This window comes from Phoenix dactylifera, unplaced genomic scaffold (genome assembly GCF_009389715.1).
Source record: "Phoenix dactylifera cultivar Barhee BC4 unplaced genomic scaffold, palm_55x_up_171113_PBpolish2nd_filt_p 001054F, whole genome shotgun sequence".
NCBI classification, from domain to species: Eukaryota; Viridiplantae; Streptophyta; class Magnoliopsida; order Arecales; family Arecaceae; genus Phoenix; species Phoenix dactylifera.
Window position 1 is genome coordinate 80,738 of NW_024068404.1, and position 15,953 is coordinate 96,690.

At 37.7% G+C, this 15,953-nt stretch overlaps 2 protein-coding genes across 3 annotated transcripts; one reads left to right on the forward strand and one right to left on the reverse strand.

Annotated features, from left to right (window-relative positions):
- Positions 1–1,961: 1,961 nt before the first annotated feature.
- On the forward strand, positions 1,962–5,111 carry LOC113462527 (mitochondrial import receptor subunit TOM9-2-like). Its single transcript, XM_039121385.1, has 3 exons — positions 1,962–2,422; positions 4,502–4,756; positions 4,876–5,111. The coding sequence occupies exon 1, from the start codon at positions 2,082–2,084 to the stop codon at positions 2,409–2,411; it is 330 nt and encodes a 109-aa protein (XP_038977313.1). The 5' UTR covers positions 1,962–2,081; the 3' UTR covers positions 2,412–2,422; positions 4,502–4,756; positions 4,876–5,111.
- Positions 5,112–10,222: 5,111 nt separating this feature from the next.
- Positions 10,223–12,126, reverse strand: LOC103703892 (plasmodesmata-located protein 2-like). 2 transcript variants are annotated; one of them, XM_008786932.2, is made up of 3 exons: positions 11,095–12,126; positions 10,802–10,904; positions 10,223–10,669 (listed from the first exon to the last, which is right to left on the reverse strand). In XM_008786932.2, the coding sequence occupies exons 1-3, from the start codon at positions 11,864–11,866 to the stop codon at positions 10,642–10,644; spliced, it is 903 nt and encodes a 300-aa protein (XP_008785154.2). In that variant the 5' UTR covers positions 11,867–12,126; the 3' UTR covers positions 10,223–10,641. The 2 variants fall into 2 exon arrangements, with proteins under 2 accessions (XP_008785154.2, XP_008785155.2); XM_008786933.2 differs by having other exon boundaries at positions 10,802–10,909; positions 11,095–12,120.
- Positions 12,127–15,953: the final 3,827 nt, after the last annotated feature.

Sequence of the window (15,953 nt, forward strand, 5' to 3'; positions counted from 1 at the left end):
CGGCCAAAAGACCTTGTATCCTACCGGAGTTGAAACAGAAATGATGATTTTATAATTATATGAGAACATGGCGAATTGGCCTGGGTTTGATTGTTGTTTTGGTTTGGATATCACAGTTACTACATGATTACCTGAAATTATCGATACTTAAATTTTAGAATTTTTTTTTTGTATGACTATCTTTCTAAATATTGAATTTTGCATGAATATTTTTTAAAAATTAATATTTGCATGTATATTTTTGTAAATATTTGTTTTGTTTTTCTATTTTTTATTTTTATTTTGCATATTTATCCATCTATTTAAGGGCATTAAAAAAATTAACAGTTTCAAATTAAAATAATTAAAATATTTTTAATGGGTAGACGTGTAAATAGATTGCGATTCCAAAAAAAAACATTAGCATAATTATAAAATTTTATTTTATTTTTAATATATATATATATTAATATCGTTAAAATAACTGTTATATGATGATCATTTGTACAATAATAGAGTTTTATGAAGGTTTACATATAAATATCATTTTTGTAAGAATATTTATACAAAATTCGATATTTAGAAGAGTATTCATGTAAAAAATTTTAAATTTATAACGTGAAAATGAAATCTATAAAAGAATTGGCCCTTTATTAAATAAAATAATTAGTGACTTTACTTTTGGGGATCCGACTTCACAATTCTGAAGTTCTTATTATGCATGAAGATGAGTTTGAGTTTTTCAACTAGGACTGGTCATAAAACAAAGGGTCAGTGTCGTATTTCTTGATGTCTCCTAGTATTCCAAATGAATGAGGTAACACGCTCGGGTATGTAAAATTGCTGCGCAAAAAGCTTCATCTACCATTGGAGCAAACGGGAAAAAAACGAAAAATAATGAATGATGCTAGAGAGGTTGATGTGCTTTTATGTAAAATTACTGTGTAAAAAGCTTCATTTACCATTGGTGCAAATGGGACAATGATGAATGTTTGCTAGAGATGCTGATGTGCTTTTCTACTGAATGACAAATTCTAGGGTGGACCCAAAGGAGTCTGGTGCTTGAAACTGAAATATTGAAAAAGAATTGGTTTGGAGTAATGCATTTCATGATGCCTCTCAACATAAAATCTAGGGCTCGTTTGGTTCGCGGGAAAAGGAGAGAAAATGTGGTCAACGAAAAAGTAATGAGATGCCTCTTATTTAGTTGGAGTTTTCAAAAAAAAGAGAAGAGAAAGTTGTATTCTCATGGGAATATGATTCTCACATTTCATAAGAAAGTTTTTTCCATGAGTCAGGAATCACTCTATTTTTTTTCCAAAAAAAGCCTTTCAGCATTAAAGAGGCATTAAAGACCTAATTTTTATTAAAGGTATAATAGAAATTATATATAACTTTTTTCAGAAAAGTGGATGGTCAAACAAACATAAGCACTCTAGAAATCTATTACTTTCCCATGATTAACTAAACATGTCAAAGGTATTTTCTCAGGTATCCTCTTCCTAGAAATCTGCTTTTCAGAAATCAAATTCTTAAGAGGAAAAATGCTTCTGGCAAACCAAATGAGCCCCCAGTGTAATTGTGGAGAAAAGGAATTAGAGGGGATGTAGATCCTTTAATTGTCAGGTTTTTGAGATATTCCAAGTCATTTTTTAAACCCCCCCCCCCCCCCCCCCCCCCCAAAAAAAAATGGATTGTTTGATCTCAAATGACAATGTGGTTGGAGACCCTTACTCCAACTCGATAAGCAAGCAAACGACTCTACCTTGCGGGCTACATTTGGCGAGACAGGGTTAAAAATGAAAGGTTGGTCCGCAATGTCATCGATTCGGCTCATGCAACACCCAAGCCATGTCCAATTCGCTGGCTAGCTCCTTCCATTTAGAGCCCAGCTCAATAAAAACCAGCCCAAAGTACTGGGCTGGTCTAGACCAACATGCACCCCTGCTTCCACTATCCGGCATTTTCCCTCCCATATCCGGGAAATCCCGCTGATACCATATACCGAGGCCCTCACCAAGGGTTTTCCTCGCCACGCCGCCCTCTAAGCTTCCTCCTAATCGCCGTCTTGCGAAGCCACTTCTCTTCTCTCCCAGCCAACGATGTCTTCTTCCCAGGGCCGAAGGGGCTCTCTCCCAGGGACGAGCGACGACGGCAAGGGCGTTCTTTCTAGGTTTTCGAGCTCCATCTCCCAGTCGCTTATCGTGTCCCGCGGGAAGCGCACCGCCTCGGAGGCCGCCACTGTCGCCAAGAAGCTCCTCTGGAGCACTGGACGCGCCGCCTGGATCGCCGGCACCACCTTCCTCGTCCTGGTGGTGCCCCTGATCATCGAGATGGACCGGGAACAGCAGATGAACGAGCTCGAGATGCAGCAGGCCAGTCTTCTCGGTGCTCCCCCTCCCTCCATTGCCGCTCCCGCCGCTCCCAAGTGATCGTCGTTCAGGTCAGCAAGGTTCTCCCCACCTATGTTTGGTTTCCCTTATGATCAGGGTTCTTGATCTTGTAATAAGCTCAAGCGATGGGTTCCTTATGCGGTGCGGATTCATAAAGCTTTTGCCACTTGAAGCTGCTATAGCCTCTGGTTAATTAAAGTCATATCTCTATACCGAGTTTCTTGTTCTCATCTGACACTTTTGTAATTTTTTAGCAACTGATTATTTTGCTTTAGCGCTGGAATTAGATCTGTTTTGTTTATCCTTGGTGATTATATCAGATGGAATGTTTTCAAGGTGTTGTGTTTCTTTTGATTCTTGGTTGTATCCCTGAATCCATGTCTGAGTTATCTTGCATTGATCAAGAACTCGTTTCTGTTATGTTCTCTGAAACCCTAGAATTCAAGCATTAGGCCTTGCTCTCATAAAAACCGCTTCCTTCATCCACTTCTAGCAACAAAAGCGAAAAAGAAAAGGGAAAAAAACCCAGTTTGGTATTGTTTTTATCTTCTGTTTTCATTTTCAAAAATTCCAATAAGAAGATTGAACTAGACCGAAGGTGAGCTTGAGCTTTGGGTGATTCCATCTGAGTTCTTTTCTCAGCAGCAGCAGCAGCCAAGGCCAGGGCAAAACAGGGGTATGGGAAAGAGAGGATTCCGTCCGTTTTCCAGTGAGAAGTGGGACTAGATGATATGGCTTGGTGGCAGAGAGATTTGAGGGCCTTCTATAGCCAATTTTTTCGAGTGTTGTAGCTCTTATTCCTATTAACTGGGGTCTAAGAGATTTAAGATCAAGTTTAGTTGTCTGGAGAGAGCGAATGGGAGAAGCATTAAATGCTTGTTCTGTTTCAGCTTTGTGTAAGTTGGGTGGATGTTGCACATCAGCTGATATAAACCGTTCTGAATACCAAATGGACTTGGAATCAGGCTTTGACTGGATAAATATGTTGTGAGGATCAACTGGACTTGAACTGAGTTCTTTGCCAAGTTCTAAGCTCCGACAAGAGCCACTGACTGGCCTGAGTGCCCTAACTTTGACAGGCAATGTTTTCCTCTCCTTTCTTCTTCTTCGTGCAGATATGCCCATGCTTGTACAGAAAGCCAGTGACCTCTGAGTCAAGAATGTTAGTTTATGATAAGATCTGAGATAAATGTTACTTAACAACAAAATGGATTCAAGGGTGCAGGGCATAAGAAGGTTGATCTTCACTTCAGGTTAGTCTTTGTCCTATAGGAGGTGCTGTTTAGAATTACTTTCAAGATGCAACAAAGCATCATTAACAACCTGATTCAGCGCGAATCATCTAAATTTGATCCTTTTTTTGTTTTTTTTTCACCTAAACTTTGTGTCCTTATTCATTTGTTCTGATGTGCCCTTGTGAGACTGACTTGCTGCCCATTAAGGTTCTTGATTAAGTTGAGAGTCTGAAGTGATAGTAACTTTGTTGATTTTCTGTTTATTGTTGAAATCCAACAGCCAAAGCTTTGTTTGTAGCCATCTCCTCTGCTATAACTGCAGTCATATTGATATTTGATTGTTCATCAATCTCTACTATTCAAAGCAGCCCTGTTTGTAAGGATTTTAATTTCTACAGTGAAGCTTATATTCTTATACTACTGAAGATTTCTGCTTCAGTTTGAATGCCTCTCCTTGTCAGCTCTTCAACCTTGGCTTCGAGTTCTTCTGATTGAATGTTTAATTCGGCATTTCCATTTGTCTTAATGGTTGGTAGACAATGGATATATGTCTATTGAATGCTGTATTGGCCATTATGATGGTTCCATGTATGCAAGAGATTAGTAACAGTAGCATATTGGTCATCTTACAAATGGTATGACCATGATAAATTTTCCTCTATCATTTTCAATAGATTGCATGTGGCTTTATTGGAAACAACTTTTCATATGTAAAACATCCATATTATAGTCGTCAATTGTTGTACCAACTATTCCCTGTTTCGGGTATTTGCTGGTAACAACGGCACGGAATAACAAAAGATTAGGTTTTCCTTATTTTTTTCTTTAAGCTAAATAATGCCCTGCTTCCAACCACTAAGCACGGTCTTCATGTAACGCTGTTTTGAGTACCAGGTATTTGAGGCGGATCGGAAGCGAACTTGATTTCCCATTGCAGCAGACGGAAACCACACCCACAGTTCCCGTAAGTAACACCCCAAGTGCAGTGTGGTAGGAAACCAAAAGCTGATCTACACCTAGTACACGTACGTCAGAGCTTAGTTTCAACTAACGTGACAGAGAGGGCCCCAAGCCTGGTACCAAGAAGAAGAAGCGTTATGTGAAAAAAGGGGTCGGGGACCACCATTTAGGCTCTCGGCAGAATTCATGGTAAGTCTAGTACGGAGCATCCATTTTTTTTTAAGAATATTTGGTTCTGAAGTTTTTCTTAAAATGTCTTTTTTTTTTTTTTTTTTTTTTTGCTTCGGAATATTTGGGCAATGGTAAAGAATGAATTGACCTTTCAAGTTAAACATATATTCAAAGAGGCTAACAGGGCCGCAGACTGGATGACTGCTTATATAGCTTGCCACTCCAAGAGCACCTTATGGGCCCAAGAGGAGGAGTTGTCTAGGGTACTTCATAATCTATTATTTTCTAATTTTATTGAATGTATCCATACTTGTAATGTATGAAATATTTATTGTAACAAAAAAAAATAACAATAATAATTTTGAGCCACAAAGTATTTTCTTAAAATACAATATGAATTCTAGGAGGAACCAAGAAGAAATAGTTATGTCGCACCTTATTCTTATTTATGTTTGATAATAATGTGCGGAATTTCTTTTGGGTGAGGGTATTTTATCCATGGAAAAAGGAAGAAGAAATATATATGATAAGTTTATGACACCTTTTCCTCGGAATAATTATGTTTTTCTTAAACAAATTTAATCAGTATAATTGTCATTCATTATGCCTACTTCTTGAACATTTCTATGCAGGCGTAAGGCTTGTTCCAGCCCTTATGCCTTTAATTTTCTACTAAATGCGATCAAAAATTCGTTTGATAAATATCATGTGTATTTTGAATTTCATGCTTACTTTATTCAGGAAGATAGGCTCTCATTGTCAAATAAAAAACATAGTCCATAATGAGAAAGATAACTTGGTGACGCTTCCCATACATATATATATCTATCTAAATATACATACATACATTTGTATGTATTCAAATTTATAATTTTGTTGCTATAATTGGATCAATTTGTAATTTATCAAAGGAAATAATTTTATTTTTTACTTATCATATTGGTTAGCTTTATTTGCCTGGGAAAAATTTTGCCAATTAATACATATCATTAAACTAGTGATGACATCCCGTGTGCCGGATTCTGGCATTAAAATACATAAATAATAAAGTGTTAAATTAGTATTATTATAGCTGTCATCTGATGCTATTATAATACGTATATGTTTATTTGTCGTGCTATCACATAAAGCCCAAACCATGCCACAAGGAGATGGGCTACTTTGATGAGTTGGACTATATACAGATCTGAGGACCTAGTAGAAATCAAATTCACAGGTACATTTTAATCTCATCAGCAGATCAAGTGGCCATGGGACCACAAGGATATCCATCGGTCAGAACCCATCCTCTCTTCTCCAAGCTCGTGCACCAAAACGAAGAAGCAATGGTTTGGCTCCAATGAAAGCTGAGCACCGCCTATCCTCTACTGGGCACGAACTGCAACGCAAGCTGGCGGTGTCAGAGCTAGCTAAATCTCCAGATTTCGCTCATTGCACCTTCCCTTTTATGTTGCATCATTGTCCATCTCAATTACACCTTCCCTTTTATGTTGCATCATTGTCCATCCCAATTATAGATGCACTTGAGCAGTGGTGTTACTACAATGAATAGAGAGAGAGAGAGAGAGAGAGAGAGAGAGAGAGAGAGTATTTATAATATTTTTTAGATCACGCATGTTTACCGCAAGACGAACAGAACCGCTGATTAGGTCGCCTTTCATGCTGTTCATCATTCTGGCTAGTTTTTTTTGAACTCGAGCTCTAGTTTTTTTTTCCTTCTTTGAGTTGTCTTTTTTCTTTCTCTCTTTCTCTTTTTTTTTTTTTTTTTTTGGACATGGCGCAGTTAGTGTGAACATGAACCAAAAAGAAAAGAAAAAAAAAAAAATCCAAGATGGGAAAGGGATGTGGCTGCGGTTTCCAATATAACAAGCACACATGAGCTCGCTTTAGGCCCTGTTTGGGGGAGCTTTTGGAGGGCCAGAAAGCACTTTCTGGCCCTTCAAAAGTACTTTTAGATGAAAAACTGTGTTTGATAAATTTTTCAAAAAGCTGTTTCAGCTTTTGCGGGAAGCTGAAAACAGTTTTTGGGAGGAAGCTCCAATTTGGAGCTTTTGGGAGGAAGTTGTTTCAGCTTTTTCGGAAAGCTGTATTTTTGACAAAAATGCCCATATTAAAATAACATAATTACATAGTTTATCCCTGTATAAACCTAAAAATCTGCTAGAGCCAAGAACCCAAGCCGTCAGACTCCCTTCCGTAAGAAAAGATATTTTTCTTTTCAATTTTTATATGCATCTCTTGAACCACATTTTAGAAGAAAAAAATTTTAATCCTTTTCCATACCTTCCAAAATTAATCTATTGTTTTTTTATCATTAACCTCGCGGCCCACGCTGAGGTCCTCCTCGAGCGTGAACCATGAAGAAGAGCCCCTGGACCGCGGAAAATTATTTTATGAAAAATTATGAAAAATTATTATGAAAAATTATTTTATACTAATAATTATAATATTTTATACCTTTATTTTTGTATTATACTATAAATATAATATCATATTATATTATATCATAATACATTAATATGTTATGTTCAATAATTTAATATTATGTTATATTATGAAAAATTAATTTATACTAATAATTATAATATTTATACCTTTATTTTTGTATTATACTATAAATATAATATCATATTATATTATATCATAATACATTAATATGTTATGTTAAATAATTTAATATTATGTTATATTATGGAAAATTAATTTATACTAATAATTATAATATTTTATACCTTTATTATTGTATTATACTATAAATATTGTATTATATTACATTACATTATAATACATTAATATGTTATTTTAAATAATTTAATATTATGGTATATTATGGAAAATTAATTTATAATATTAATTATAATATTTTATACCTTTATTTTTGTATTAAACTATAAATATAATATCATATTATATTATATCATAATACATTAATATGTTATGTTAAATAATTTAATATTATGTTATATTATGGAAAATTAATTTATACTAATAATTATAATATTTTATACCTTTATTATTGTATTATACTATAAATATTGTATTATATTACATTACATCATAATACATTAATATGTTATTTTAAATAATTTAATATTATGTTATATTATGAAAAATTAATTTATAATATTAATTATAATATTTTATACCTTTATTATTGTATTATACTATAAATATTGTATTATATTACATTACATTATAATACATTAATATGTTATTTTAAATAATTTAATATTATGTTATATTATGAGAAATTAATTTATACTAATAATTATAATATTTTATACTTTTATTATTGTATTATATTATAAATATAATATATATTACATTATATCATAATACATTAATATGTTATGTTAAATAATTTAATATTATGTTATATTACCAAATATTAATTTACTCTAATAATTATATTACATTATGCTATATTAACATAATATTATTTTATATTACAATAATATTATACTATATCGTATATTTATGTATTAATTTATATTATGTTTTATTATGTTGTGTTGTATAATACTATGTAATGTCCTTTATGGTAATTTTGTCATATAAAAGTACTTTCTCAGTTTATTTACCAAACACAAAACAAAGTACCACAGCACTTTACGCATGTAGTTACCAAACAGCAAACAGCTTTTTATAACAGCTCTACTTCAGACAGCTCTACTTCCAACAGCTCTACTGCCAACAGCTCTCCCAAATAGGACCTTAGTATTAAAGGGACTCCATTACTTCCGAAGGTGGGATGGCGATTTTTCTTCTTTTTCTTTTTTTCGTAATCTATGGTGTCCTTTTTCTGCTGTGGTTTAGACAGTTCAGGCATCGAGGGACTCGGATGCTTAATCGTTCAGTCGATATGATGACACGTTATATGATCTCAAGAGAATCTGTCTATTTTCGATATGAAGCCTGAACTCTCTAATCGCTTTCTGTCGGTGAGTTCCTGCATCATTAATTTTTATATATATATATTTTTAAAAAATATTATAGTTATTAACATATTAATAATTTGATTTTTAATTTAAAAAAGTGAGATAAGAGAAGCACACCAACTTCAAAGCGTTCTTCAACGATATCAGCGACAAAGTTTCAAGTCAAATTTGACGAAGACAACCAGTATACTCTCTTTCATGTACACTATACATGCCAAAGTCCGATTTGTTATAATGCAAACTAGTGGATACGATCCACAGACGTGTGGCAACTATCCTCACTTTTCTCCACTGTTCCTCGAATATAAATTAACCGTCTATCATCCTAACCAGCCATGGAGCAAGAAGACCATCCCCGCATATCCAATGCTATGAGGAGTAAATTCTGGCAATAAATCTACACTTGCATGCAGATCAAAATCATCCACAAACACCCAAACTTTTGAATTGCACGAGACAAACATTCTTGCCATGGTATGCGATACTAGTCAATTTTGAATCAGAATTGACTCTTGTTGCGTTTAACCGACGACCAGCCCGGCAAGTTCGAAACGCATGGAAGCTACATCATAAGTTCGTCCATTGCTTTCACACCCATATAGTTGTCACATTAGAACTTAAATAAGAACAATTTATGAGGGCAAAAGTACTCAGAACACCTCGAGTAATCACTCAAGATCACTTGCCTGACTGGCAGATGAAGCCTATGAAATATAACAAACGCATGATTTTTTTTATTATTATTTAAGGAAAACTTTAAGATATTTAGAGATCAGATATTTTTTTTCTTTTTTTTAAAGAATATTAGCAGAAAAGACATTCACCAGCAACCAGTCGAGCACTTTGTCAAGGTCTAACATTCTTGGGGATTTCTTCCATCAACAATTTCATAAGCTCAGACTAGACCCAACAAGAACGGCTTTAAACTTTGAATTTTGTTGGCCAGGTCAAGCTTCTAAACACCCTATCGTCACCTTAGCTATAACCGATATTCAATGGAGACCTGATCAAAAAGTACAAATAACGTTCATCCAATCCATTTGCAGCCCCAACAACCAATAACACTGCATTTCAGGAAATATATTGCTACCATTCACCTCAGAGTGCAGATTCGGTTAATCTAAAAATTTTAAGTAGCCTATGCGTCTCAAATCAGCAAGACAAGTTTCAAAGCAAATATTAAAATTTTGAACAGACCTGCCTCGGAGTAGCGGCCTTTGTTCCAAGAGAGAAGTACGATTGAAGCCCACCATGTTTCATTATAAAGAAACAAAATTCTCACAAAGATTTTGGAGAAATTATTGCCTAAGTTGCATGCATCAGTGTGGTCCTGGATCAATACCAAAAATACATGCTCCATGAATAGGGTCCACAAAAACCAGCTGTTGTTATCAACTCTGGGCGCGGCCACATGGTTCATGCAACGTAGGCAATAATTTCTTTCCCTCATATTTGAAAAGGAAACCGAACCAAGTAAATCATTAAAAGGACATTTAGTTGAAAAACTCTCCAAGCCCCCCCACCCAAAAAAAAAAAGAAGACGAAATTAATACATCAAAACAACTAGAATGAATTAACAAAAATTTATCCCGATGGATTAATTATTTGGAAAAAAAAACCCATGATTGTGTGCACTCCTAGCATCTCTATATAGAGACAGAGATATACATGATGGAAATGAGACAAGGAGCATCTTCGAACAGAGCCAAAGATTGGATCAATACCACCACCCCAACCCAAACCCAACCTCCGCGCTCCCACAGACACACACATTATTCTCTTCTCAATTCTCACCCTCCTTTGCCCCGCTCCTCTCACATGCTGGATCCCAAGGAAAACGCCAAAACCCCCCCTCTGTATCCCACATCCCCCCTCGGCAGGAAAAACGACCATTCCCACGTTTCACCACACCCTCCTCCCCCTAAAATTTTCTTTTCTCCTCCTCTACAACTCCTCCCGTACGTCTCACCCATCACCACCAACCTTCAAAAGTCTGCAACTCAGAAACGAGAAGAAAAACAAACAAAAAGAAATTAAACACACAAACAACAAAACCAAATTTCGCAACACATCGCTATCACAGAAGAGTTTAATGGGGTTTGTTTGCTAGGAAATAAGTGCTCACCGTCTTTTTTCTTCATTAGACTCCGGGCAAACAGCAAGCAGATTACCAGAAAACCCAGCGCCGCTGCCCCTCCCACCACTATCGCCACCGTCTTCGCTGTTTGCTGCCCTAATCCCCAATTACCGACCCAAAATTATAATAGAGAAAATTTCTACAAAACTATAATAATAAAATAAGGAACTGAGATCAAGAAGAAAGGAAACAAAAAGGAGTTGATATGAGGGGTTTTTTTTTTTTCTTTTTTGTTCTCTATGGAATCAATAGAAAATAGGAAGGGAGGAAAGATTAGGGACCTCCGCCGCCGTGGGGGATGCCGTGGGGGTAGTAGGAGTAGCTAATGTAGCATTTATCGAGGTAGACCTGGCCGGAGGGGGCGCCGCCGCACTCCACCTCGGACTTCTGGACGGCCTGGGACACGCACTCGGCGCAGTCGCTGGTGGAGAGGTCGCCCTCGCACTGCGCTAGCGCGTACACGGACGCGTAGCTCGTCGCGTAGAACTCCGCCCCGCCGGCGACCCCGCTCTGGAGCTGGGCAAAGGCGGTGTCGCGCTTCAGCTCGAAGTCCCCTCTGCCGCCGCCGGATCCGCAGGTCTTGAAGAGCATCTGGGTGCCGGAGACCTGGGGGAAGCCGGAGACCTGGTAGAGGGCGTAGCAGCCAGTGAGCTGGACGCGGGCGGCGACCGCGGGGCCGCACAGGGAGCTCCACATGGGGAGGACGCGGCCGACGCAGGCGGAGCAGTCGGAAGCGCTGAGGTCGCCGCGGCATTGGAAGAGACCGAACATCGCCTGGCCTCCAGCGGATGAGGAGGTGGTGGTCTTGTAGAACTTGGCGGTGGTGGCCTGGGCGGTGAGCGAGGATGTAAGGGCGGCGAGGGCTTGCTGGGAGGCGCCGCCGCCGGCAGTCTGATTTGCGCAGCCCTTGTAGATCAGGGCGTAGAGATCGGCCGCAGCGGATGGAGAGATGGATGAGACGACGCTGGCGAGAACGAGGGTTAGGATTGGGAACAGAGACGGTGTTGGTGGAGAGGAGATTGGGCGAGGAGGATGGGCCTTAGGAATGCCCATCTATCTAGGGTTTCTCACTCACTCTCTCTCTCTCTCTCTCTCTTCTTCTTCTCTATCTCTCTTTCTTTCCCTTCTTTTTTTTTTCCCTTAAACCCCCACTTCCATTCCATGTGATGACAGTGGAAAGGAGGGGAGATATGGCATTCTCTCCTCTTTTTCGTGTTTTTAACTTTGTTGATGTGAGGGATTTGGCCTTTTCGGTGGGGCAGGGGAAGGAATTAGGAACAGGCAGCGGTGGGGGAGGGCCTCTCTCTCTCCCTCTCTCTCTCTCTCTCTCTCTCTCCCTCCCTCCTGAGGGGTACTTATGGTTGGGACCAGGGCGATCTGCTTTAAAATAAAGTTTCAAACTCAGTGGTTTTATGACCAACTTTTTGTTGCGAGATGGGAATGATAGAGCCACTATGGTGATGAAATGGGCGAATGGGAACAGTGAAGAGTAAGTAGTTTTATTACTCATTAAATTTTATGAGATGTCAATAATGTAGAGAAAGAGAAGTGAAAAATGGAGTGGGCATGGTGATGGGCTTAGTAAGATTGGGCTTCTGTAACGTTAGAATGCAAAGAGAGAATCTAATTTGGTAGGGAGTGGAGGTGAAGACACGTATCAGAAAATTGGACAACATGAGAGTTTGACTATTTGAAATATTTTTGAATTTTATGGGGCCACCGAGTCTTTTGTTTGTTTTAATACCTTGCAAAATAATTTTATTTAGACAACGTTGATATTTATCCTTCATCATGTTTAAAATCTAGCTTACGGGTCTTTAAAATTGTAAGCACTACTCTTTATTAATTGTATCTTTGTTTCTTGTATTTGGAGGAAAGGTCTCTGAAGTTTAGGGGGTCCAAGGCTTGGGACTCAGGCAAAAACGTGATTGCGGATTTGGATGAAGAATTTGGTAGAGGAACACTGGATGTGCTATGAGCTTGTGTGTTTTAGTACAGAAAAAAAAGTATTGTTTGCGATGCTTCACATTGTGCCTCCTCAACTTTAAATTTGATGCAATTATGTTTCTTTACATTCGCCCATCATTTAGCTTAGCAAGCAGGGCCATTGCTACCTTTGCTACTAGCTAAATCGTTTTCCCCAGAGAAGAAATAGCCTCCAAGGTTCATGTGGCAGCTGCCATTCGCACAGCCAATGTGACCTACAGGCTACATCAATATTCGCATCGAAATCAAAATGCTGGTGCTGCCATTCGGACTAATAAACGCATAGCCTATAAACCTTGCTCATCTAAATGAAAACAATTTAGATACTTTCTTAGATGATGCTTGTTCAAATAATCATGAGTAATGCTATAGGTGCCAGTTTCATTCATTAGAAATTCCTCCTGCCATGTAATTGTGTCCTACAGAAACTAGTAGAATAAACCAGGAACGGTTAAATATGGAGTTATCGAGCCAACATTAATCGGTCTAAGTAACTTTCAGTGTGCACAAAGCTTAGGATAGAAGAAAGTCTGATCAGAGTCCGGGGCAAAGATAAGATCGAATCCAAGCCACGAGCATCCAATGGGATTTTATTAACTCAACCAAGCCAACCCTCAATATGTTGAAACTAGCAGGCTTACAATGCCTTTTTCAAAAGATGTTCCCTGAAATCATCTATCCTTTATCTCCTTATTGCACTTCATCTTACACTGCATGAGTTGGCATCGCAGGCTTTTGCTAAATTGGCCAATGACTCACTGCTTCAGGCCATTCTTCCTAAACTCCATCACAAGCACAACCCAGCCTCTGCTTGCTTGGGGAGTTTGGATGGCTTCATGTTCACCTCCCAAGAAACAAGAAAAAAGAAAAGAAAAGAGATGAGTATCATCAACCATTCCCAGGAATGATGGAATGTCTATATTTGTTTAAAACTAGAGAACGGCCTTCCATAGGTTCAAACACAGTCTCCATCCAATCAAAGTGGAGTATAACCACTAACTATACAATGGATCAAGGGCTCATAGTTCTTGGGCATGGAATTCTTAGTCCCTTACAATGTGGCCAATTTCTTCATTGTAAACTGTCATAGTACAACTATTAAAAGGTGCACTGCTCATAGAAAAAAAAATTGAAATTAGTCTAATTTAATCAAATGTATCTTCAAGGGTTGACGTATAAAAATCACGTTGATTCTTGTTATGTATTTGAATTTGCATGACCAGGCCACTGCTTAAGATATTTAGGTTAAGAGAGCATGGAACCAAGTATGTAATACATGCCCTGCATGAAGATGAAGGTTAGGAGAGGATAGGATGGTCCTAAATATTGAAACGGGCATTAAAGATTCAAGGGTAATCTGCTAATGGATTTGAGTCCAGTCTTATGGTACAAAAATAAGTACGTAAGTAAATATAATTATTGGTAACTAAAATAATAGGTACTATGGATCAAACCTGTGCCACGAATATCAAAAATTTAATGTGTTCACAAAGTTTCAACCCATGCATCAAGCGATTACAGATGTATATTTTAAATAAAATTCAATAACAAAATGTACAATTAGTGAGACAGACTAAGAGTTCTAGTGTCAATCATGATTCATAGCCTTAAAATAAATCAACCGAAATTTACAGAGCTCGGAAAATTACAAGGTATTTGTTTGGAACATGAGCATTGTTACATGCAAACCAAGCACCTTTGAGCTAATCACCATCATGAATCATAATATTATGGCTGCAATTTGAGTAAAAAAATCAATAACAATTGATTAAACATCACAAAGACGAACCATAACATTGCAAGCGAAAAGACAAAAGCATGTACCACCTCCACCACCATCACCACCTCCAAGAAGAGCCTCACGAAATTATAGGGAGAATCATCAAGAAGAGCCATGCACACCAGTACCATAATGAAGACCACAAAAATGATTCTAGAAGTTGCTGGAGGAAATGGCCTTGACATATATAAGCTTATAAGCTGTTGACATCTAAATAATTATAATATCAGAAAACAAGGAAAAGAACATCAAGGCTGAAATGGAAAAGCTGTGTTGAGTTTGGGAGGAGGGGATGCCAATTTTTCCCATTTATCAGACATTTTATAGGTTTTTAATATGCTGCAACGACTGTTTGCAGAAGAGTAGACTACCAAAATTACAAATGATAGACTATATTCTATTACCTACTCTCCTTTCCGCTTAATTAACAAATAATGCTGCATCAGAACAGAATCTTAAATTTAAAAAATAAGAATGGCTGTTGTTCAAAATAGCCATGAAGAATATCATTACTCAGTTATGTTTCCAACAAGTTGGGGCCCTAGGAGGGATGAACTCCTTTAGCCTTTTTTTTACACAAAGTAGCTGGTCCAGGACTTGAACCTATGCTATTGCACTTGTTAGCCCAAGCCTTTAACATTGCACCAAGATGAGCCCTAGCCATGAAGAATATGTAGCAAATAATTACTCCCATGGATAGCTTCCAGTTGAAAAGCAAGAAGAAAGAATACTTCACCAATGGAGAGGCAGGGAAAAGTGTGAGTCATCAAATTCAAACAGGTCTTTGGTATTCTAGCCCTTGATCCACCTCTAGACTGTAGAGGCAGGGGATATGGTTAGGCCGTTCTGGTGTCAAACCATAAAAAATATATGAGCCAGCAAATCGTCATGGTCTCTGCAGAGACAATTAGGAAGATTGAGAGAAGTAGAAGCATATAAAAGCAACAGCAGAATATGCAGGTCAGAGGCATCATCAGGACATCAAGGGAGCAGAGTCAGAGACCAACCACTATGAATCATCCTTATTGCATTTGTCTGTCAATCTATAACTTTCCTAGTGAACTCCAAGGTATTTCCTGGATTCTCAAATTTATAATTATAATAAATTTGATTAAACAGTGTTGCTGCTGAAAATCAGTCCGACTAAGACACTGAGCTGGCTGAGCTACTGGATTGCTCGGACGGTCGGCCGAAGGTCACAATTCATCTTCGAGGTAGTGGTTTGGTAGCTACTACGCTCAGATGATGATGACTACGATGCTAGTCACCTTCGAGGCGATGTTAGATGGTCGAGATCATGCTCTGACCTATATTTTGACGCCCGATGACTTGAAACAGTAAAGACAGAGAAATTCTTTTGCCAGAAAGTGTCCG

Coding starts and splice junctions, on each gene's coding strand:
- LOC113462527 (XM_039121385.1), top strand. CDS start 2,082: ATGTCTTCTTCCCAGGGCCGAAGGGGCTCTCTCCCAGGGACGAGCGAC.
- LOC103703892 (XM_008786932.2), bottom strand. CDS start 11,866: ATGGGCATTCCTAAGGCCCATCCTCCTCGCCCAATCTCCTCTCCACCA. Junction 10,905..11,094: donor CATCCCCCACGGCGGCGGAG/GTCCCTAATCTT, acceptor GGATTAGGGCAG/CAAACAGCGAAGACGGTGGC. Junction 10,670..10,801: donor TCTAATGAAGAAAAAAGACG/GTGAGCACTTAT, acceptor TCTGAGTTGCAG/ACTTTTGAAGGTTGGTGGTG.